Raw genomic sequence first — 22,433 nt, 5'->3', positions numbered from 1 at the left:
ATATGAATATATAGGTAGTGTATGCATGCCTGCGGTCTTATGCTTTTAATCGTGGTTACGAAACTTGTTGGGCAGCAGGCATAACTTTTGGGTGCGGGCGATAACATATTGCTGGTTAAAACAGGAATTAGGGCATATGGAGAACGCTAGATATAGTGTTTGGTGTTGACTTCTTGAATCGCGCACTTGAGTTATTCCGCCTGGTTGCGCTTAATAACTAGGGTCTTGCTACTAGCTTTAGGCCACATAATAGGCATGTGAAAAAAAAAATGAAAGTACTTTGCAGAATGGCGACAAAAAACTTCCAGTTAATAAACAATTGCATACAATAGGTGGGTGCACATAATTACATTCGCACCCTTTTGGTATGGAATTATCAAATACAGTTTGAGCATGACAGTTTAAATCAATTTGTTAATCAATTTGTGCAAATAGAAATGGCTTAAAATTTAAATCTAATTTAATTTTCTGTTAAGCGCAAACAACTCAATATGTTCACTTTGCCAGCAACCAAATCCATAACTGTATGCCATCTTACACAAATTAGTTAAAACTGCTTATGCAAACAGTAATGAATTATCTATGAGAGACCTATCAGCTGTATGCAGACTTGATATTGTTAAATTCACCTTTACCGCTCAGGCGGTCGATCGCAGTCGGTTCTTAACTACGGCTCGACCGTCCCGGGGATCGGGACGTGCTGGGGGAGCTACCCCCATCCTCCCTTCCTCAGTCGTCGCTCTCCTCGAACGTGGGACTGCTGGGCGAGTAGGCCGGACTCGTGGGACTGTAGTGTGATGGCGCCGTTGGCGAGTACATCGGAGACGTGGGCGAGTAGTTGCGGGCCGTGGGCGTGTACGTTGGCGAGGTGGGTGAGTACTTGGTGCTGCTCGGCGAGTAGATGGACATGTTCGGCGAGTACCGTGGACTCGTCGCCGAGTAGGTCGATCCTGTTGGACTGTACTGGTTGGAGGGAGAGTGCTGCGGCGAGCTAGGTGAGTACAGCGGTGAGGTCGGCGAGTACTTCGGCGAGGCAGGCGAGTACTGCGGCGATCCTGGCGTATATTGTGGTGATCCTGGAGACCCATCGTACGACGGTGAAGGCGGCGAGTACGTCGGCGATGTCGGCGAGTACTTCACCCCCGTCTGTGAGTAAGCTGGAGAGGCTGGGGAATAGTGCGGCGACGCAGAGTAGTTCGGACTTGTCGGCGAGTATGAGGGTGTTACGGGGGTGTAGTTCGGACTCGTTGGCGAGTACGAAGGCGATGTGGGCGAATAGCAAGGCGACGTTGGTGAGTACGAAGGACTCGACGGCGAGTACGATGGTGAAGTCGGCGAATAGGATGGTGAATTGGGTGAGTAGTTGGCCGAGCTGGGCGAGTACGCATTTGCCGGCGAGTAAATGTTGCTACCGCTGCCCGCAAACGACGGACTAGACTGGAAGTGCGGCGTGGGCGAGTACACCGGGGATGTTGGCGAATATCCCGATGAAGATGGCGAGTAACCCGTCGACTGCGGATTGAAATTTGGCGTTGTCGAGGCGTAACGTGGACTTGCAGACGCATAGAGCGGCGATGTCGGCGAATAGTTCGGACTTGAGGGCGAGTAATTGGGCGAGGCTCCACCGGGTGACGATGCCGTATAGTTCGGACTTGTTGGTGAATAAGAGGGAGACACACTGGGCGAGGCTGGGAAGTACGGCGACATCGAAGGGCCTGGTGAACTCGGCGATGAACCCGGATGAGCCGGCGACCAGCTAGGCGACATTCCGGACGCATCCGATGCAGCCGAAGGTGAGAAACTGGGACCGCCAGGAGTCATGGCACTCACTGCAAACACAAGAAAGAAAGAGATGTAATATTTTCGGCATGCCAACCAAAAAGGCTAATTAACAAAAGATACAGCGTTGCTGGATCAAGAATATAATAGAAAACCAATAAATAGAGAATGGAAGTACTAACCGTGGCCGGGTGGAGAGAAGTATCGCGGCGTGTTGCAGTTAGCCCACGGCGTCATCGGTGGCGTCATGCTCGGTGTTGATCCACCGCCAATAAACATAGCGGCGCCGCCTAGCATGCTGCTGCCCAATGTATTCGGAATCTCGATGCCGAAACGACACTTCTCTGCATCGAGCAGAAGGTCAAAGCAGCCGGTACCCATTTTGGGCAGCTGTCCCATGATAATATTCTCAGATACGCCCCTCATGGGATCCGTTTCTGCGTGAGCGGCGGCATCCATCAGCACGTCCACTGTCTCCTCAAAAGAGCAACGCATAAGGGCACCAGTGTCTTGCCTGTTGATGCCGTGACGGGTGATGGCCATTAGATGGCCCTTGGCGGTCATCACATCGCACAACAGGGCCAGGTGACGATAGTTTACGTACAGGCCGTAGAACTGCAGCACAGCGTTCATCTCCTTTTCGACAGACTTTCGCACCGCCTCGATGCCCAGCACCTGGAAAATCTCGCAGATATCGTTGGATGATGTGCGGATCGGGTCCACGTCACGCTCAGACAACACTTTCATCATCGATGTGCCGTCCGTCTCAAGCAGCCATTCGCCAATGGCCTTAAACTCTCCGGTCTCCGTGATCACGATACGCTTCTTGCTGTCGGTCTGTGGCAGATGCATGTACACCTTGCCGATGGCTTCGATGCCCTGCAGTGTCATGTCCGACAGCATGTTGGCCTCAATGCAACGCAGGAACATGTCGTCCTCCATCTTGTCGACGGCCTCGTCTTCGTCCTGGAACTTGTTCTCCTCGTTGTTCATGATCCTAATGCGCAGCACCAGCTTATCAGCATTGTCATCATTGAATATACAATTGAGGTCCTCTCCGAAGCCCACGTTGATCTTCTCGGCAATCTGTTCCATGGTCAGCTTCTTGTCCGTCATTCGCTTGCGGTCCAACTCAATACGCAGCAACCAGGGTGAGATGCGAGTGGGATCAAAGTCAGGCATTTCGTAATAGACATTTACGAACTCTTGATCCTCGGATATCACCGTTCTCTGCGGATCCGGGTCGTAGTAAATAGCCGTGTTCGCCGTAACCTTGCGCAGCGTGGTATGCTCCAGGCGGCACAGTACGTTCTTGGCCTTCTCCGCATCGCGGGCAGCGCCGCCAGTAAGGAAAACGGTTAGCGACGGAGCCTTGGGCTTCTTGGATATGTTGATGATCTCCTTGAGACGCGGCACACCCAGTGTTACGTTCTTCGACGACACACCAGCAAAATGGAAGGTGTTCAGTGTCATCTGAGTAGCGGGCTCACCCAAACTCTGGGCAGCCAGCGCACCCACCATCTCGCCGGGATTAGCCTGGGCCTGCTGGAAACGAGTTTCGATTTCTCCGATCAACCACTCAAATGCCTCCGTGGACAGGCGGAACTCCTCCGACACGTATTTCGTACACAGTGTCGAGCGGATTAGGCACTGGAATAGCAACGTGGCGTTCTCGTTGGCCTGCTTGGAAATACGATCGTTTCCCGTGACAATAACACACCGTTCGAGTAATCCCTTAACGCCCTTGATCACCCGCATGGGCGAGAGATCCGTGGGCAGGCGCTTGTTGATGTGGAAGATCTTCTGCACATTCCAGATCATACGCTGCAAGTTACACGGCAGCACCACCTTGGAATCGCCGTTGGGGAAGATTTGTCTCAAACTGTCGCGATCGCCAACCAAACGATCCCACTCTGCCTCCAGTTCCTGAATGGCTTCGCTGCTGTCGGTCATTTCCTTAATGACATCGTCCGTAAATACCTTCCTCATGTACCGCTCGTTGCTCCAGTCAAATTTGAAGCGCTTTTCGAACGCCTTGTTCGACAGTTTCACCGTGGGCATGTTCTGGAACTCTACTAACTCGCCACACAGGCCGTCCTCGCCGTAACGCAGCTGAATCAGTTGGCCCACCGAGTTACGCACAGTGCCGTCGTAGTTAACCATCACCGACTCCATAGCCTTTATAAGACGACGCTGGATGTAACCGGTTTCAGCTGTCTTTACAGCAGTATCGATAAGACCCTCGCGACCACCCATGGCGTGGAAATAGAACTCAGAGGGAGTCAGGCCAGCAAGATACGAATTCTCAACAAAACCGCGGGACTCAGGACCGTAATCGTCTTTGATAAAGTGGGGAAGAGTGCGCTTGCGGAAACCGTAGGGGATTCGCTTACCCTCCACGTTCTGCTGACCCACGCAAGCAATAACCTGGAAAAAAAAATTCCAGCAAGTTAAATGGGTTCGAAACGAAATCGCTAGTCAGTAACTCACCTGTGAGATATTAATGTTGGAACCCTTGGAACCAGACACCACCATAGCCTTTAAATTGTTGTACTCAGTGAGAGATTTCTTGGCCGAACCACCAGTCTTGTCACGAGCATCGTTTAGGATACGGTTCACCTTGTTCTCGAAGGTCTGACGCAGAGTATTACCCGGCGTGGGCTCCAGCTCCATGTTGTGGGCCTTCTGGATAACGTTTATCACGTCGTCCTTGGCCTTCTTAATGGCCTGCTGGATCTCGTTGTAGGTCTGCGGATCGGCAATGGTGTCACCAATACCGATACTATGGCCCTCGAGCAGCAGCCAATTGTTGATCACGGTCTGAATGTTGCCGTAGAACCGGCCAGCGATGTCGTGACCAAGTTCCAGGAAGCAAATATGCAGCAGCGATCCAGCTGAAGTACCCAGAGTCTTCTTGCAGAGAATGCCCATGATAAGTTCACCGTGCTCCACCATTACCTTGGTGTCACCGGGCGAGATCCACTTGTACGGTCCATCGTCCTCCTCGTCCGGATGCGTGGAATGCGTGCGTATCATGTTCACGTTGCCGGGGATGATCAGGGAGAAGATCTGTTTGCCTGTCCACAGAGGACGCGGTTTCAGGATGCAAGGTTGTGGCATTTTACCGTCCCACGTGGGCAGGAACATGAGCAGATTCATCACCTGTTCCCGCGTGATGAATACGTCACGCTTGGTCATCTTTCGCACCGCAGTCAGAGTGTCCTGCACGATACCCATGACGGGTTTGTTCGCCTGCGGCGTGATGATCTGTCTGGGTGTGATGTGGATGTTCTCCACCTCGGCACGCGTCTCCATGGACTGCGGAACGTGCAGATTCATCTCATCGCCATCGAAATCGGCATTGTAGGGCGATGTACACGAGAGGTTCATGCGGAACGTCGACCAGGGCAGCACTTTCACCCTGTGACCCATCATACTCATCTTGTGCAGCGTGGGCTGTCGGTTGAAGATCACAAGGTCGTCGTCGCGCAAATGTCGCTCCACCTTGTAGCCGCACTGCAGATGTAGGTCAGAGGATTTCGGGTGGAAGCGAAGATCAATACGCTCGCCATTGTCACGCACAATGTACTTGGCACCCGGGTACTGTGAGTTACCTCGGCGCACAAGCTCTTGCATGCGATCGATGTTGAATGGAGTCACCAGCTCGGGGAAGGTCAGATTCTGGGCAATAGAACGCGGTACACCGACCTGATCGATACGCAGATTTGGATCGGGTGTGATGACAGTACGAGCGGAGAAATCCACACGTTTACCCATCAAATTGCCACGAATCCTACCCTCCTTACCCTTGAGACGCGCCTTGATGGCTTTGAGGGGTTTTCCCGACTTTTGCATAGCCCTGGGCATGCCGGGCATATCATTGTCCACCAGTGTGGCGACGTGAAACTGCAACATCTTGATGTTCTCCTGGATCACATGCGCTGCCGCTCCACTGGCCTCGTTCTTACGTAGCTCATTGTTTGCCTTGATGATATCAGACAGCTTGTGCGTCAAATCATCCTGATTCTTGGCTGCACCGAACATCACGACCGCCGGCCGCACGGCCAATGGTGGAACAGGCAGGACGGTGACGATCATCCAATCGGGACGCGCATATTTGGGGTCCATGCCCAGAATAAAGCACTCCTCGTCGGTGATATGCTTCAGAATTTCCCAAACACGCTCCGCCGATACGACAATCTTCTTCTCCTGCGAATCCTCGTTCTGATGCTTCCACTCGGCGGTGAGATCCAGTCCTGTTCGCCGGATCGACGGCTGATAGTGACCGCAACCGCCGTGGCCGGGCTTTTTGTTTGGATCCGGCTGCTGGTTCCCCTTGGTGATATCCATGTCCTCGCCGCCCTCGCAAATCGTCTTGCCCTTGCACAGATCATAGACGTAAGCCAGACGTTTACGCGGCTGACCCTTGGACTTCATCACGATCTCCTTGATCTTCGGATTGTGTGGCGAGACCAGCATTTTGGAGCAATAGAAGCACACACAACGCAGAATCTTAATTGTCTTGGTGATAAAGCCGATGTGGAACACTGGTTTGGCCAGGTCGATGTGTCCAAAGTGTCCGGGGCACTCAGTCATATTGCCGGCGCACGTCTGACAGCGCGACGTCCTGTCTATGACGCCCTGGCGCGGATCCATCAATCCGCCCAGTTTCGGACGTCCGCCCTCCATCGTCTCCGCAAACTGGACGCCACCCTCGGTGACGGACATGCGACGCTGCAATCAGGAAGGAAGTAACATATGTGGGTCAACAAAGGTTGAATTCGAAAAGTGCATGTCAAATCAATAGCTTGATATCTGTGATATTTGAAAGTAATGGTCGATTCTGAGTTCCTGATACCCACGGTAAATATAATTGTATATTGAGTACGAACAAAATACATTTTCTCTACTTTCTGGACAAGTAATGATATTTAGCCGGAAAACGTTTCTGACTAAGGGTTTCCACCAGTAAATCGAAGTTTTAAAGAGTTTCGCCATATCGTGGTGCTGGATTTCCACTTATAGAGGACTACTTCCGACCCAGGTAAACACTCCAGTTCTTTAACTATATGCATTTGTTTGTTGCTTTGCTCGTTTTTATATGTAATATAAGCCCCCCCGTTCCTCTTTCATTTCGAATTAACCATGATGTGTGCATGGAGTAATAACCATTTATTTGCCCACAAACCATATAAACCACATAAAGCCACGATATGTGTTTGCGAATTTAATGGGAATGCTATTTTGCGTTTACAAAAATGTTAAATTTTTCAATATGGCGTCGAACGGAGGAATCTGTGAGCTGAACTTACAATTTCATCAGGTGACAAAATGCCGAACTGTACGCGCTTCACCTGGCGCAGCGGCGCCTTCGAATCCGTGGTGGTGCTCATCCTGGTCGTCGGCGGTGGTGGTGGCCACTAGACCGGCAGAGCCACAGGCGACAGAAAGTGGGCCTGCTATCGGTGTTTTTCTTTTCCTTCCCTTTCTTTGCTTTTGCTTTTTCTGCTGCGTCGTCACACTTTTCACCTCGTGCGGAAGACAAGGGAAACGAAACGGCTGGGTAAGGAAAAAGAGCAGATCGCACGTTACGGATGGCCAAAAACAAGGCTGCGTAAACAATCACAGTTTGTTGCTGGCTCCCTGGCCGTGCATTCTATAACAGTCGATCGCTACAGGCGGTTGCGAATGCGAATTACCCCGTTTTTAAGACGCGATGCGATGTGAAAACGCGGACAACGCCGACCAATGAGTGTGACTGCAGGGGCGCAGCGGCGAAATACCACAGTGGAATACGGTCATGCTAACAGAGCTGCCGGTTGGTTTAAGATTGCGATTTTCAGCCTTTTCCAGTTTAGCAGTTAGTAGTTTATCATGTAAATTAGCTGCAGCACATTTAAATCAAACTGACTTTGATAGCCTATAATAAAGTCCAGAACCTGTTGATTATTTAGAACCAACTTCTAGCATTTCACTAGTAGTTTTCATACTCGCCATGTTAGCATCTCCCAGAAAGCGTCAGGTGGCAGCTCCGGTAACAGTGTTGGCGGTCAAGAGCGGTCAAGCAATCAGCTGTGTTGTGCGGTCCAATTTGGTCAATAGTAGTTACGACAACAATTAATCGCAATTGAGAAGGATGAGCGAGGCCGGCACCAACGCGGATGCTGTGGCGGCCGAGAAGGAGCGCAAGTTCCGCATCCAGGGTGGGTGGTTATCCAAACCCGTCATACATACGCACACATTATCAGCCAGAACCTGACTGGAGTACACCTCCACTTCATCCTCCACTTTGCAGCCGCCGCCTTTCTGGGTTTGGTGGGCGGGGTGTCCGCTCTGTTTGGCTTCTCACGCACGCTGGCCACCGCCAAGAAGACGGATAGCAAGGTCCTCCAGCAGGCTGGAACCCGGCAAGGCATGATCCTGATGGACGAGGGCGCCACACTAGCCCTGCGGGCACTGGGCTGGGGCACACTGTACGCCGTGATGGGCACCGGCGCCTTCTGCTACGGCTTCTGGAAGCTATCCGGAGCCAAAGATGTGAGCATTGCCCCTGGCATGTTCAAAGAATTTCGCTTTAACTCTTTCGTCTCTTTTGCAGTTCCAGGAGTTCCGCCTCAAGATGGGTAATGCACTGCCAAGGATCACCAAGGACGAGCCACCAACCAGCCGTACCGATTTCGAGAGTCTCACGGACCTCATGAAATACCTGGCAGCCTGGAACAAGGAATGAGCAGTTCACAAATATACACACAATTTAAATTAAACCTAACGCCTAAGTAGACCAGAACACAAAACGAAAACCTTTGTTAGCTTCAGTTTAAATACAGCCAATGTTTTCAAGACGTTTGATCGGGTTTTATTACTTTTTGTCAGGTTCGAAGGCATCTAGAAGTCAAGAGAAGTGCAACTTGGGGAATTACATATTGGGGTAGAAATAAATATAAGTCCCAATCATAGCAGTCTTACTTTACTTTTTTAACATTAACATTTTACTTATATCTATGCATAGCTTAGGACCTTCGTTGGCCTGCCAAATTCTGGTGTACAGCGTTGTTGATCATGGTGTTCCGCATAAATATGTAGTGATCCTCCAAATTGAAGTGCAGGTCCATCATTTCCTCGTGCTCCGCCTGAAATCGGATGGCAGCATTTGTGAAAGCCAATGAGCCTCGCACGAAGTTCTGCAAATTGGGGCCCTGATCTAGGTGACGCTGCTGCTCCTTGTTGGGCTGGTAGTTAACCTTGCGGTTGTCCGTGTCCAGAGCCGCATGCATCACGAAGTCAAAGAATTTTTGCTGCTCTTTCTGGGCGCGCTCCTTGAACTGCTGCACATCGTTCTCCTGACAGCTAGGTTCCCAGACTGAAAGTACATATGTACATAAATTAAGAGATAATTTAATTAAAAACCAGGAAAGCACTTACTTTCGTCTAGGTCAATGTTGAACAAAGTGCTTGCTTCGTAGCGACGCGGTTTCAAAGTAGCCTCCAGTTGAGCGGGCACGTCCTTGAGATCAATGTCGGAAAGATCACCGTGCGACAGATCGCCGACACTTATGCAGCCCACGTTTTCCAGTACGTCACTACGGCGTACGGATTTCATTAGTTTTTCTGGACTTTCGGCTGGCTCCATGGCGTTGCTTCGTATATTTGCGGTTTTAAATCCTTATTCGCTTGCCAACACTAATCGTATAACCAGTGATGCCACATCTTTACAATGTCATACGCTTCCGGCTATTTTCAAGCCAAAATCTTTTATTCAAATTCATAAGTACGATAGGAAAATACAAATTTTAACATTATTAAAAAAAAACTTCACTGAAAAAGAAGTCAGGTATAAATAATTTTCTAAATGGAAAGGAGGCCTATCGTTAGTAATCACATCTCAGTTATTTGTTCAAGTAGCTAACCCAAACCAACCAAATCGAGAGCCAAACAAAACTATATACTTTCTCAAAATCCAAAATTAAAAATTTTCCGAAATTAAAAAATGATTTATGCGAACGCGGTATACATACTGTCCCTGCTCGTGGGCTGTTTTTATCCAGCATTCGCGTCCTACAAGATCCTGAACCATCAGAAGCGTAGTGACAATGATCTTCGCGGTTGGTTGACCTACTGGATCGCCTATGGAGTTTACGTGGCTTTCGATTTGTTCACAGCGGGTCTGGTGGCATTCATTCCATTTCTAAGCGAGTTCAAACTGATCCTCCTGTTCTGGATGCTGCCTACTGTGGGCGGCGGCAGTGAGGTGATCTACGAGGAATTCCTGCGATCGTTCTTTAGCTCCAATGACTCCTTCGATCAGGTCCTGGCCCGTGTCACCTTGGCCGGCAGTGAATTGGTGGGTCAACTGGTTGGCTCCGTTCTTGGCCATTTGATGATCTTAGCAGATTGCTATCTCCTTCCCCGCGGGCAGCGTCCTGCACTCCAAATTACGCCCAGCATCGAGGATCTGGTCAACGATGTGATAGCCAAGAGACAGTTAGAAGAGAAGCGGAAACAGATGGGGAACCTATCCGATACCATCAACGAGGTCATGGGAGACAAGACCGATTTAAACATGGATCTGCTGAACGGATCTGAATCCGATATTCTGGTCCTCAAGGAGCATATTTCCAAGCCCAAGGAGAAACCTAAAACGGCGCCGAAGCCAATGCGTCAGCCGTCATCGAGCAACCAGGAAGAAATGAACCTTCAGCCGCAGTTTATGTTATATCAATAGATGTCCTCAATAAGTCAGACAGAAGTTATCAAGACTAAAAATTTTCGAATGTCATACATAATAGAAATTAAGTAACCATACCGCAATAAATTTATGAAACCTCATTCAAATTGATTAATCTCAGTTACAAAATATTAGAAATATTTTTAGCTATTTTTTTCAACTTTTTTTTTTTTTGCACAATTAGATGCGGCAGTCTCTGTTTGCGGTCCGGCAACGCCCACAAAACAAAACTCAGCAACGAATCAAAAACAGCTGCATTTAACGCGATTCGACTCGGGATTTGTGTCCTTCCTTTTATGAGATGATATGCCGACTCTGCCTGGAGGATGCTGAGCACGGGGTGCCCATTTTCGGCCAGGAATCGCCAGTGGGACAACCGGCGCTTCGCCAGCTGGCGGAGCTGATCGAGCGACATCTGCTGCTGGTGGTGAGTAGAATTGGACTTTCCTACCCGGAAAGACGTTTTTAATAATGAGTCAATTTTATTCAGTTAGCGGAGAACGATGCAGTGTCCACGTGCCTGTGCAACCGCTGCTGGCGCCAGCTGGCCGAGATCGAGCACTTCTGTTCCATGGTGGCGGAGAAGCAGCGGTCGCTGCACCGCTCCCTGCAGCTGAAAACGGAGTTGCCGGAACTGCCCGAACTGACTGAGCCGGAGCCCGCCTTGGTTGTGTGGAACACGGAGTCTCCGATCGAGCCAAAGCTCAGCTACGAGGGCGATGACATTAAGGATCACATACTGTGCGAACCTGTCATCGACGCCTTGTCCGCGGGCGATGAAAAGGACAGCGACTATGGGGACACCTTTGAGCCGGACTTCGAGCCGGAATCGCAGCCGGATGAAGAAGAGCCGGAGCCGGATCCGGTGAAACCACGCCCCAGAGGAAGGCCGCGCAAAACTGCGCTGCAGCAAACGCATCAGATTATCAAAAGGAAGTACGAGAAGCGCAAGCAGCAGAACAAGGCCAAGATCACAGAGTTATCATTGAGGGAATCAAGGGCCCGACAAAGGGAGCTCAAACGCAGCAATGCTGGAGAAGAGGACGATCAAGATGGCGACGAGGACGAAGAAGAGGAGGAGGATGCCGGCGGCGAGCTAACTCCAGATGCCGACGAGCAGCCAAAGCCGCGCGGCAAACGTGGTCGACCCAAGACCAAGAAATTGGTCACTGCCGACGATAATGAAGATCCCTCGGAGGCGCCCGTCAAGCGCAGCAGCATCAAGGAAATGGACGACTACATAGCCGCCAATGTTAAGCTGGACTGCGCCATTTGCGCAGCCCCGCTGGAGGACTTTAACGATCTCAAGCGCCACTTTCGCGTGGAGCACGACTGCACCGGCTATGTGAAGTGTTGCAATAATCGGTATAAGAAGCGGACCCTGTACGTCGACCATTTGCACTGCCACAAGGATCCGCAGTACTTTAGCTGCCAGAGCTGCCGCAAGAACTTCCTCAACCGCAACAGTCAGGTGATGCACATGCTGCGATTCCATTCGCAGCAGCAAGAGCTGGTCCACCAGTGCGCCATCTGCGAGGCGCGCTTTGCCAAAAAATTCCTGCTGACCATGCACCTGAAGGGACACAAGGGCACCGAGCGTCCCGAGGTGTGCGACACCTGCAGCAAGACGTGAGTGGCGCTAGACTGGTAGGCAAATCCACTAATGCATTGCTCTCTCATGTTCATAGATTCCGCACCAAGTTCGAACTAAGTGCCCACGTAAAACGCATGCATGCAGCGGATTTTACGCCCATCATATGCGACATTTGCGGTACACACTTCAGGAGCAAGGCCAACTTCCTCATCCACAAGAAGGCGCTGCATCCGGACGGGCCCGTGGCGGAGGTGCAGTGTACCCTGTGCGGCCGCTGGCTGCGGGACGAACGAAGCCTGCGCAAGCATCTGGCACGCCACGATGACCGCGACGGCGACACCAAGTACCGATGCCTGCTCTGCAATGCAGAGAAGTCATCCCGTGCCGCACTCAGCAGCCACATGCGGTACCATCACTCCGCCAAGCGGCACAAGTGCAGTCTCTGCGACAAGGAGTTCAAGCTGCCGCGGGCATTAGCCGTGAGTTGACTGGAGTATTAGATTCTGATCTGGCTAATCCCAAACCGTTTTTATTCCAGGAGCACATGGCCACTCACACGGGCATCGATCTGTACCAATGTCAGTTCTGCACGCGCACCTTTAAGTCTCACGCCAACATGCACAACCACAAGAAGAAGATGCATCCCAACGACTGGGTGAGAAAGTACTCGCAGCCCAGCAGCAGCATTACCTCCACAGCGGCTCCAGTTGCTCTCCCAAATCATCCTAGCCAGCCTGCTCCTCCAGCGGCAGCTCCAGCTAACTTAGCCGGGCACATGCTGCCGCCACTTGGTGGCATTGCCAAGTCGCTGATTGAAATACCCGATACCGAGCGCTTCGACTTTGTCAGCAACAGCTCCGTGTGCCCCACGCCCGACTGAATCTCTGTGTGTGTTTGGTGTCTGTCTCTGCTACTTTGTGTAAGCACCGTTCCCTGGTCGGGATTTATGTATAAAATCGTACAAGTAAACTTTATTAATATAAAAAGATTGTTGCTGTTACATAAAATATATATATGTGGGTTGAGGCTAGGACTCGTCCTCCGGTTCATCGGCCTCCTCCTCGTTCTCGGTGAGAATGGTGCGAATCTTCATCAGCAGCTCCTTCTTAATGGCATCCGGCACCAGGGTGCGGGCCTTGGGCGTTACCTCGGTGATCAGCTGCTCCACGGTGAAGCTATTGTTGGTGCCCTTCTCCAGCAGGATGTTGCGGCACATCAGGCGCACCTCGTCCCGCCAGCCGCACTCCGTTAGACGGCTGCAGAGCAAATCCTTGATCTTGGAACGGTCCCCAGTTAGCACAGTGTACTGGTCAACTGCGGCGGAAACGCTCATCCTTGTGTCGCGAGAATGTAGTCTTCCAAGTTACTATGATTATTTTCCTTTTCCGAGTCCTTGCGTCTGCTCTTTCGCTTTGTTTTCGCTGCGTTTGTCTATCTTTTTGGTTTTCGCTTTGTTGTTGCTGTGATATCGCGAACAGTCTGGCTACTTTCTAGCTAGTTTTCAGATGCAGATTTGAACCAGCTTAAAATCAGTAGTAATGTAAAAAAAAATATGTATAAAGTTTTGATAGTACTTAATTTTAATTGGAATTCTTATGCGATCGGTAATTTTGATCGATAACTTTTAATGGTAGCTCCTTTTATACCCCACCTTGGCATCTCTTTCGCTCGAAGTTTATTTAGCCTGCGATCTGGCAACGCCGCAGCGACGTCTTAAACTGAATTTGCGAGGCAATTAATTGAATTAATTGCTTTTCCTACAGCCGTAGTGCAATGATATGCCGCCTGTGCCTGGACGATGCGGAGCACAGTGTGCCAATCTTCGACCAGGAAGACTCCGGCGATCAACCAGTGCCCTCCAATCTGGCGGAGCTAATTGAGAAGCACCTGCAGTTGGTGGTAAGTAGTGAATTCCGGTTTAAACACAGACATTTGTATAAAGATAGATTGCATCCTTGTTCCCAGCTCCTGCCGAACGATGGGGTGTCCAAGAGCCTCTGCACTCAGTGCTGGCAGCAGTTGGCCGACTTCGAGCAGTTCTGCGCCATGGTGATGAAGAAACAGCTGGGCATACAGCAACTGAAGATGGAGCCGTTCTCTGAGGACGAGGATGCGGACACAAAGGCCCAGATCCTGTGCGAACCGGAGATAGATGTGAGTCCTGCGGCCGCGGACAACGAGGAGTGCAACGAGATCGACGGCGACGCCAGCAGCAGCAGCAGTAGGAGCAGTAGCATCCAAACAACTCCGCGACGAGGAATGCGCCTGCCTTCGCCCATTAGACGCAGCATGCGTCTACCCCGGGCAGTCACAGCAACCAAAACTCAGGCGGTCAAGGCCAAGGCCAAAACGAAGCACCACAAAGAGGAGGCTGACGACGATGAGGATGGCGAGGGCGATGCGGAGAGCCGCAGCAGCAATAGTCGGGAAATGGACAGCTATATCGCTCTGCACGGCCGTCTGGAGTGCTGCATTTGTGGCGGCGACGATCAGTTTCCCAATTTTGCCGAGATGAAACGGCACTTTCGGAATCATCACCAGTCCCTCGGATATGTGATCTGCTGCCAGCGGCGCTACAAGAAGCGTGCCCTCTACGTGGACCATCTACACATGCACAACGATCCGAATTACTTTAGGTACTTGGTCAGCCTAGGCAATTGATTGAATCCTTACTAATGAAAGAACTGTGCAGGTGCAAGATCTGCTCCAAGCAACTGGTTAGCCGGATTAGCTACGATGTACACATGCTGCGATTCCACCCCAACAAGGACGACCTGAGCTTCGCGTGCGATCAGTGCTCCAAGCGGTTCTCCAAGCAGTTTCTTCTCACCATTCACTCCAGGGTGCACCAGCAGGAGCGCAATGAGCAGTGCAAGCACTGCGACAGATCGTAAGTTAATGCAAAAAATAGAAGAGTGAATTGATGGCCATGATACGCCCCCACAGCTTTCGCACCGCCGTTGATCTGCGGCTGCACATGCGACGCACCCATGACCCCGCCTTCGTGCCCTTCATCTGCGATTCGTGTGGCGCCAAGTTCAAGACGAAGCAGAACCTGCTAGTCCACAAGCGGACCGTGCATCGCGAGGGCTCCCAGCTGCCTGAGGTACAGTGCCAGGAGTGCCAGGTGTGGCTGTCCGACGAGAACAGTTTGCGCAAGCACATGTACATGCATTTGGATGCCGCCTCGCTGCGCCAGTGGAAGTGCGATCAGTGCGGCTTGGAGAAGGGATCGCGGGCTAAGCTGGCGGCCCACATACGCTACCATCATCCAAAGGAGTACCACAAGTGCACGCACTGCGCCAAGGAGTTCAAGAGCAGTCGCAGCCTCGAGGAGCACACGGCCACGCACACCGGCCAGGATTTGTATGAGTGCGCCTTCTGCGAGCGCACCTTCAAGAACTCGGGGAACATGCACAAGCACCGCCGCCAGATGCACGCCGCCCAGGTGGCCGCCCTGCAGCAGCAGAAGAAGGTGCCACCCAGCAAGCGCAAGGACAAGGGTGACCTGCTACTCGACGTCCTGGCCGCCGGAGGCAAGGAAGTGAACCACGTCATGGGTGTGGGCGACATGAATGACTGATTGATTCTAAAAACCAAATAAACTACATTGGAAGTCTATGAAAGCCAGTAAATTTTTTAAACCATATATAGTCCGAATTACTTTGGGAATTATAGGCTTATATTTAAAGATATTTTTTGCAATTGGAGTAGTTTGGAAGTCCCGCTATTTTCGTAGTCATGCTGTTCCCACTATATTATATTCGGTATTTTCGCACCCATTAGTGTGCCCAAAACTCGAAAATATCAAGGGCTAGAGCCGCTAGATGTTGCAGCATTCTCGGCCTGGTCACACTGAGCTAGGGCTACTTTTTATATCATAAATCGAGAGTTTCAGGTAAGCGAGACCAAAAGTTTTTTTTAGCATGACGTTTTAGTTTGGTTGCTGTAATTTTCAAATTGTAAAACTTCACTTTCTTTGACCCAAAACACACTCAAAAACACGTTTGCAGTTCAGTTCATTATTTACTGATATACATACACACTGATTACGCATTCAATTGGCATTTTCCCCTTGATTTTCTACCATTGTCTTGCACTGAACATAAATTTAACGAGAAAGGACGTAAGTGTGGGGTGCTTGAAAGTTCTATTTTCTTGGTACAGTTCCCATGGAGCTGGTGAGTACTCTGCGCAGTGCAACGCATACACACACGAACTCGAATTGTGACAGGCAAAATGGTGGTGACCTATTTATAACATCCGTACAGTCTTCCAATTCTCCCTCGCTTTTTCATTCAGTCTCCAACTAACTGCAAGTGAGTGCGTTACTTCCAAGATCCTCTCCTCTTATTGTCAAATGAAAAAAATGTATATAAATCGAACCATTGAATAAGATTTTCCGACACGTTGCAGCCACGAAAATCCTAATTCTATCCTCTTCTCTTTCGTTTAAGGTGCTCAGATGGCCATCTAAAGGGTAAATTGTTGTTACATATAGCTTTAGAGATAGTTTCGAATCACATTGATAATCGTGCGAAACGTTCTCCGAAGCAAACTCAAACAAGTAACGATTTCCACACAGTCGAAATGTTTAAGTTGAATTGTCTTACGGACAGTAAGATGAGTACGACTATTTGGAAATCACAAACGAATTGTTTTCATGGTTGACACGCTTGCCAAGCTGCAAAACAAAATGAAAGAAATACAATACAAGAAAAATATATTTTAGAACGCAACATTGTACAAGTCGCAATGAAAACTAAAGTCTTAAAAGACGTGTAAAATGTTGCAAATTAAGCAAATATATATGCATACATGGGTAACGTTTTACGCGCCTTAACCAGTCAAAATACTAAAAATGTATAAATTTCATATAACTAGTGAAATGTTGTACGAAACTTAGCAATTGTCAAGTTATTCAGATCTATTTAGAGCAGGATGGCAATAGAGAGGTGATCTCTCTCGCATACGAGACTTGAAAGAAAAAAGAGAAGGCGAACCGTGCCGGATTAGAGTGAGATGGCCATACTACTTAACTGCTTTATGCAAATACATATGTTTAAATGTTTAGCTTACAACATTTCCGCCATATTGTTGGCGCTGAATTCGAAATTCGAGGTGCTTTTAAGGCTGCCATCTTGGTTTTTAAGGTGACCAGCATTATTATTTGAATTTCATATTACAAAATAAAGACCTAATTGCCATCGAAAATAACTTGTAAGTTTTTTTTTGTTTCTTCAAATTAGTCAGTTTTTATATCTGTTAGAAGCGTTTAATCTTTGATAAGTTAGCAATAGCGATCCTCCGCGATTGCTGCGCTTATCGATAATTATTTAGTGTGGCAACGTTAGCCAGGGCTGGCAAGGATGGTACGATAACAGACTGCTGTAATGTTATTTTCAAGCCAAAAAACTATGCGCGCTGCTCTGCAGACATGCAAATCATTATCAAGTATTTCAGTGCGGTCAATTGCAGTTTATGTTATAAGCCCCTACAACGTACCGAAAGCAATGCCACAAACCACAATGTAAATGGCGTATCCATGACATCAACCCTGATCATCTTAATGGCTCTTCTACGGTCACACTGCCAAGTCACAATTTGAAATGCAAAGCCGCTTATGTAGTTGCATAGAAGAAAATAAAACAGTTTCGGTGAATTATAACTAACTTTGGGTTATTCAAACAACTTCGATCAGCATGGATGGCGAGAATCCGAACGCAGTTCGGATTGCGGTCCGCGAGGCGCCGTACAGCCAATTTTCGGGGCGTCGGGAGCCCAGCGTCGTCCAGTTTCCGACACGGAGTAACGGGAAGGTATGTGCGGCACCATTACCATGCGCATATGCACGTAACTGTAAATGACCGCCCTCTTGCTTTTCAGTCGTTGATGGTGGAGCAGAATGAGTTCCACTTTGATTACGTCTTTCCCGCGACCATCAGCCAGGATGAGATGTACCAGGCGCTGATCCAGCCGCTGGTGGACAAGTTCCTGGAGGGATACCCGTGCACGGCACTCGCCTACGGGCAGACGGGAACGGGGAAGAGTTACTCTATGGGAATGGCTCCACCCGACAAGGTGCGTTTTTAGCTTGGCGATCAGTTGATCACTTAGAGGCAGTGCCATTTCCTTGTTATCTATCGTGCAAAATGCTCGAGCCTAACCAAGCTATTCGAGTAAGATGCATTGCTTCGAGTTTAAAGATCATCGCTATCTATAATAACGCTTTCAATCCTCTACATATACTGAAGCCCGAGCACATGGGTGTTCTTCCTCGAGTCCTGGCCGATATTCTGGAGCGCGTGACCGCCAGGCAGGAGAACCACAAGAATCCCGTTCTGGTGTACGCCTCCTTCATAGAGATCTACAATGAGAAACCCTTCGATCTGCTGAGCTCCAGGCCGCATATGCCCATGGTGGCGGCGCGTTGCCGTCAATGCACTTGCCTTCCGTTGCACAGCCAGGAGGATCTGCAGGACATATTGGAACTGGGCATTCGGAACCGACGCGTTCGTGCCACCAATATGAATTCCAACAGTTCCCGATCACATGCTATAGTCACTATTCATGTGAAGAGTGACACCCATCACTGCAGGATGAATATTGTGGATCTGGCCGGATCGGAGGGCGTGAGGCGAACTGGGCACGAGGGCGTGGCCAGGCAGGAGGGCGTCAACATCAATCTGGGCTTGTTGAGCATCAACAAGGTGGTGATGGCCATGGCGGCGGGCCACCCCCTGATTCCATACCGCGACAGCGTCCTTACCGCAGTTCTGCAGGGTAAGCGCAACGTTTCAATACAACCTTTTGTGTTAAAGCCTTTATTGATTAGCATAGTTACTATTAAAATGTTCTCTTCAAAATGTTTCCAGAGTCGCTCACCGCACAGGCATATCTGACCTTTCTTGCGTGCATCAGTCCGCATCGATGCGATCTCAGCGAGACGTTGTCCACGTTGCGTTTTGGCAGCGGAGCCAAGAAGCTTCGCCTGAATCCGCTGCAAGTGGCGCGCCAGAAGGTGAGTTTTCTATATGTAGTTAAAGTCCACGCTGTCGAGGATCACCTCGCGTATGCGCTGTTTAAAAGTAGCCTCGTTGCCCGCGCCGAGGAAACCAGCTCCATGGAGGTCCGTGGTGGCACCAGCCTCGATTCGCTCGCTAATCGCTTGAAGGTCGGGCACATCCTGACCCTGCATCGTTACAATGGGTAGAACCATCATGGCGAGGAGCAGGCCCACAGCCGCTTTCCTAGCCACCTGTTCATCGAATGCAGGACGGGGAAAAAGTTGCTCCACCCGCTCGCCTAGTCTGTTGCAAAGATATTAATAGTCGCCATTTAATAGTCGAAGATCTAGGAGTCTCTCTGTCACTTACCTAATTAGCTGCAGGCCCAACTCCTCATAGTAATCGTCTAGCATATTTTTAAGGTGTTTCTGCCTGAATCCCCGCGAAGTGCAGGTAAATAGGAAGTAGAATAAATCGGTGACCGGTGAGGCATATCGCATCAATTGCCAGTCGATCAGGCGCACGTCCTCAAGCTCTCCCCGCTCTGCAGTCTTGTAAAGAATGTTGTTATTCCAACAATCGCCATGGCAGATGACAGCGAAGGGTTCGCAATTGGATCCGCTGACCAGAGGGAGCAGCAACTGAAAGTACGATCCCCTGGCGAAGTATGCCTCCAGACGAACTCTGTAGGATTCATCCTCCGGTGCCAGCAGTGCAGATAGGGCACTTCCTTTGAGATTCTCAAAGTAGACACCCAAGGCATGATCCTCTCGTCGCTGCTCAAAGATGTCAACCAGCTGCTGCAGTTTTTGCATTCTCTCGGGGAACTGGCGCTTCCCGGCCAATGATATCGCATGTAATTTGGCATAGGTGACCATTACGCGACGCACATGCTCAACGGACAGGTCCAGAAACCGATTGTGAAGAGAGAATCCGGCACAGGAGAGATCCTCCAGCACGATGCACTCATTGGGCTCATCCAGGCGAGTTCCGAAACAGAGGGCGTGCTGCCGGAAACGATCGCCTCCGGATATCTTCCACCTTTCCTGAATCATCTCAGTTAGCGGCAGAAAGACCTCGTATGCTGCCGTTTCGCGCAGGAAACATGGTCGTGCAAAGAATTGCTTGCGGCGAACGCGATTCTGTGGCGGCAGCTTAACCACCAGGCTGCGATTCGAATCGGAAGCCGCCTGTAGACGCCACACGACGCCCAAATAATTGTCACCCTTGGCGCTTGCTCTTTCCAGACGCAGTTCGGGATTGGCGCCTAGCTCCGGCCACAGTTGGCTGACCAGCTGACGGAGAAACTGTGTAACCTGCTCGTTGGGGAGATCTTCTTCTGGATGCTTGGCTGCATCTTCGTGTTGCGCTACAGGAATCTCGTGTTGTTGCCCAACTCTGTCTAGGTTCTCTTTATTCTCCTCCTGGTTCGGATCTGGTTCGTCTTCCTTCTGATTATCGTGTTCTGCCGGAGCTTCAAGGTTGCCAGTGAGCTGAGTCGCACTCTCTAAGATTTCTGGAAACTTTTCTTCATTTTCGGAAACCTTTTCTCTCTCCAGAGAATCAGTTCTTGGCCGAACTTCCAGATTGGTTGACAACTGTTTATCTCCCGCCGGTTTCTCTGCCAGCTCATCCTTTGGTTCTTCCTTAGGCTCATCTTCTCCTCTCAACAACTGATTTCCAAATGTTTGATTCAATTGGGGAATAGTTTCTTCCAGCTCCTCAATGCCTTTGAGCTCCCGTTTTTCAATAACTTTCTCGAAAATCTCTTCTGCGAGCTGTTTTTCAGTTTCTTCATCTTTTTCCATGTACCCCACTTCAGCACTTTCCGGTTTCTGCAACTCCTCTTCGAAGTTCTGATTTTTCTCACAATTATCTTCTAAATATTGCACTGCTTCGCTGCTTTCATCACAAGTATTTGGTTTCCCATCATCAGTTCGTTTAAGAGGCTTCTTGTCGACATCAGGATTACTTTCTGTTAAGTCTTGCAACTTTCCTTGATCGGATGCCTCTTCTATATGTTCCTGACTTTGGCAATCTTTCTGCTCCTCCTCCTGCGGCTTCTCGCTGGGCTGTTCCATTGCACACTACGCCAACGCCGCGAGTAAGTCGTTTATATAGAGGAACCCAAGCCAACCGCACTGACCGCAAGTCGAACGATGCAGTTACTCGAGTTTCATCCTCCCATCTTGCTCTGATTGCAGCAATCGCTGGCCGCACGGACACCACACGTCTTCCGCCAGGTGCTGAGCACCTCGACGGCCATCAAGTCTCGCGCCGCCAATCGGACGATTCCGGCCACGCCGCTCGACGGCGAGCTCCGTCGCTCACGCTCCGAACTTGACATGACGACCAAAGCCAAGAAAAGGTGAGTAACACTGGACGCGACGCAAATTTGCCGGGAAAGATGATATATGTATCACCTTATAGGGCTCGCAAGCTGTTGGAGCAGGAGGAGACCACGTTAGAGACCTCGAGCGTTCGCATCGTGGACATCGATCAGGGCAGGGATCTAATGACTCCACTAAAGGTTGAGCCCAGACAACCCAGCAACCTGCACTCCACCGCAATGGCCATGTTCGAAGAGACCGAGTCTGAGGAGCCGTCCAGAGTGCAGCAACCAATGAATCCCAGCACGGCACGCTACCAGCTCTTCAACACGATCATCAGCCCCATTCGCCTGCGACCATCAGGCAGTCAGCGAGAAGTTAGCCGGAAGCAGCCAACGAAGAAGAGAACATTGCCATTGCTACTGCAAGAATCCCTCCGTCGCTCCGAGCGACTAGCGAATCGGCTGAGGTTGCAGAGGGAACCTGTCACTGCCGTTGAGGTAAAAACAGAGACGGTCACCCAACTGCCGCTAGTTGATGATGGACCGCACAATAATGAAAGGATGGATGAAAATCGTGTACGAATGTTTCTGGACCAGCTTAACAGAAACGTTACGGAACTGAAAAAGATTCCAGGGATCGGTCCAAAGACAGCCACTAGTTTGGTCATATACAGGTTAGTGGCATTCTTTTGTTTGAATACGTTTGTTTGAGTTTTACCAATTACCACATACCCCAATTCCCAGATCCGACCTAGGTGGCTTTCATAATCTTGGAGAAGTCAAGTCGCTGCCCCTTTGGCGCGGAAATCAATGGAAAAAGATTTGCGATCTGAACCATCTCCTAACTTGATTAGTACTTACCATTTTAAACATAAATTAACTTTGATTTTACAAATTTTTGACTATAGTAGAATAAGAAAGGAGCTGGATATCCTAATATAATTATTTTGATGTTTAGGTGTAATATTTCTCAAAATGTTTATTTGTCGTTTTCGA

General features: G+C 49.8%; 9 protein-coding genes and 1 long non-coding RNA gene across 10 annotated transcripts; 6 read left to right on the top strand and 4 right to left on the bottom strand.

Annotated features, from left to right (window-relative positions):
- Positions 1 to 155: 155 nt before the first annotated feature.
- On the bottom strand, positions 156 to 7,588 carry LOC6551095 (DNA-directed RNA polymerase II subunit RPB1). The gene is made up of 4 exons (XM_001977073.3): positions 7,092 to 7,588; positions 4,270 to 6,513; positions 1,962 to 4,206; positions 156 to 1,829 (listed from the first exon to the last, which is right to left on the bottom strand). Exons 1-4 carry the CDS (start codon positions 7,170 to 7,172, stop codon positions 730 to 732), a joined length of 5,670 nt encoding a protein of 1,889 aa, XP_001977109.1. The 5' UTR covers positions 7,173 to 7,588; the 3' UTR covers positions 156 to 729.
- A 193-nt stretch (positions 7,589 to 7,781) lies between these two features.
- On the top strand, positions 7,782 to 8,622 carry LOC6551094 (transmembrane protein 242). Its single transcript, XM_001977072.3, has 3 exons — positions 7,782 to 7,982; positions 8,075 to 8,316; positions 8,378 to 8,622. The coding sequence occupies exons 1-3, from the start codon at positions 7,916 to 7,918 to the stop codon at positions 8,507 to 8,509; spliced, it is 441 nt and encodes a 146-aa protein (XP_001977108.1). The 5' UTR covers positions 7,782 to 7,915; the 3' UTR covers positions 8,510 to 8,622.
- On the bottom strand, positions 8,613 to 9,481 carry LOC6551093. Its single transcript, XM_001977071.3, has 2 exons — positions 9,202 to 9,481; positions 8,613 to 9,139 (listed from the first exon to the last, which is right to left on the bottom strand). The coding sequence occupies exons 1-2, from the start codon at positions 9,407 to 9,409 to the stop codon at positions 8,790 to 8,792; spliced, it is 558 nt and encodes a 185-aa protein (XP_001977107.1). The 5' UTR covers positions 9,410 to 9,481; the 3' UTR covers positions 8,613 to 8,789.
- A 64-nt stretch (positions 9,482 to 9,545) lies between these two features.
- On the top strand, positions 9,546 to 10,605 carry LOC6551092 (receptor expression-enhancing protein 6). The gene has a single exon (XM_001977070.3). It carries the CDS (start codon positions 9,767 to 9,769, stop codon positions 10,499 to 10,501), a length of 735 nt encoding a protein of 244 aa, XP_001977106.1. The 5' UTR covers positions 9,546 to 9,766; the 3' UTR covers positions 10,502 to 10,605.
- A 73-nt stretch (positions 10,606 to 10,678) lies between these two features.
- Positions 10,679 to 13,084, top strand: LOC6551091 (transcription factor grauzone). Its single transcript, XM_001977069.3, has 4 exons — positions 10,679 to 10,931; positions 10,995 to 12,133; positions 12,193 to 12,577; positions 12,637 to 13,084. Exons 1-4 carry the CDS (start codon positions 10,806 to 10,808, stop codon positions 12,976 to 12,978), a joined length of 1,992 nt encoding a protein of 663 aa, XP_001977105.1. The 5' UTR covers positions 10,679 to 10,805; the 3' UTR covers positions 12,979 to 13,084.
- LOC6551090 (enhancer of yellow 2 transcription factor) lies at positions 12,992 to 13,738 on the bottom strand. Its single transcript, XM_001977068.3, has one exon. It carries the CDS (start codon positions 13,429 to 13,431, stop codon positions 13,126 to 13,128), a length of 306 nt encoding a protein of 101 aa, XP_001977104.1. The 5' UTR covers positions 13,432 to 13,738; the 3' UTR covers positions 12,992 to 13,125.
- Positions 13,739 to 13,749: 11 nt separating this feature from the next.
- Positions 13,750 to 15,740, top strand: LOC6551089 (transcription factor grauzone). The gene is made up of 4 exons (XM_001977067.3): positions 13,750 to 13,997; positions 14,064 to 14,734; positions 14,791 to 14,988; positions 15,045 to 15,740. The coding sequence occupies exons 1-4, from the start codon at positions 13,872 to 13,874 to the stop codon at positions 15,679 to 15,681; spliced, it is 1,632 nt and encodes a 543-aa protein (XP_001977103.1). The 5' UTR covers positions 13,750 to 13,871; the 3' UTR covers positions 15,682 to 15,740.
- A 155-nt stretch (positions 15,741 to 15,895) lies between these two features.
- LOC113564634 lies at positions 15,896 to 17,007 on the top strand. The gene is made up of 2 exons (XR_003408161.1): positions 15,896 to 15,996; positions 16,556 to 17,007. It is a non-coding gene; the product is annotated as an uncharacterized LOC113564634 (long non-coding RNA).
- A 568-nt stretch (positions 17,008 to 17,575) lies between these two features.
- On the top strand, positions 17,576 to 22,387 carry LOC6551086 (kinesin-like protein Nod). The gene is made up of 7 exons (XM_001977065.2): positions 17,576 to 17,917; positions 17,985 to 18,179; positions 18,353 to 18,881; positions 18,974 to 19,119; positions 21,310 to 21,473; positions 21,536 to 22,111; positions 22,182 to 22,387. The coding sequence occupies exons 1-7, from the start codon at positions 17,801 to 17,803 to the stop codon at positions 22,285 to 22,287; spliced, it is 1,833 nt and encodes a 610-aa protein (XP_001977101.1). The 5' UTR covers positions 17,576 to 17,800; the 3' UTR covers positions 22,288 to 22,387.
- On the bottom strand, positions 19,083 to 21,210 carry LOC6551087. Its single transcript, XM_026983003.1, has 2 exons — positions 19,475 to 21,210; positions 19,083 to 19,408 (listed from the first exon to the last, which is right to left on the bottom strand). Exons 1-2 carry the CDS (start codon positions 21,184 to 21,186, stop codon positions 19,129 to 19,131), a joined length of 1,992 nt encoding a protein of 663 aa, XP_026838804.1. The 5' UTR covers positions 21,187 to 21,210; the 3' UTR covers positions 19,083 to 19,128.
- Positions 22,388 to 22,433: the final 46 nt, after the last annotated feature.

The sequence above is a fragment of the Drosophila erecta genome, unplaced genomic scaffold (genome assembly GCF_003286155.1).
Source record: "Drosophila erecta strain 14021-0224.00,06,07 unplaced genomic scaffold, DereRS2 tig00000279-arrow-arrow-pilon, whole genome shotgun sequence".
NCBI lineage: Eukaryota > Metazoa > Arthropoda > Insecta > Diptera > Drosophilidae > Drosophila > Drosophila erecta.
The sequence above is the reverse complement of the archived record's forward strand: the minus strand, read 5'-3'. Positions and strand labels throughout refer to the sequence as shown.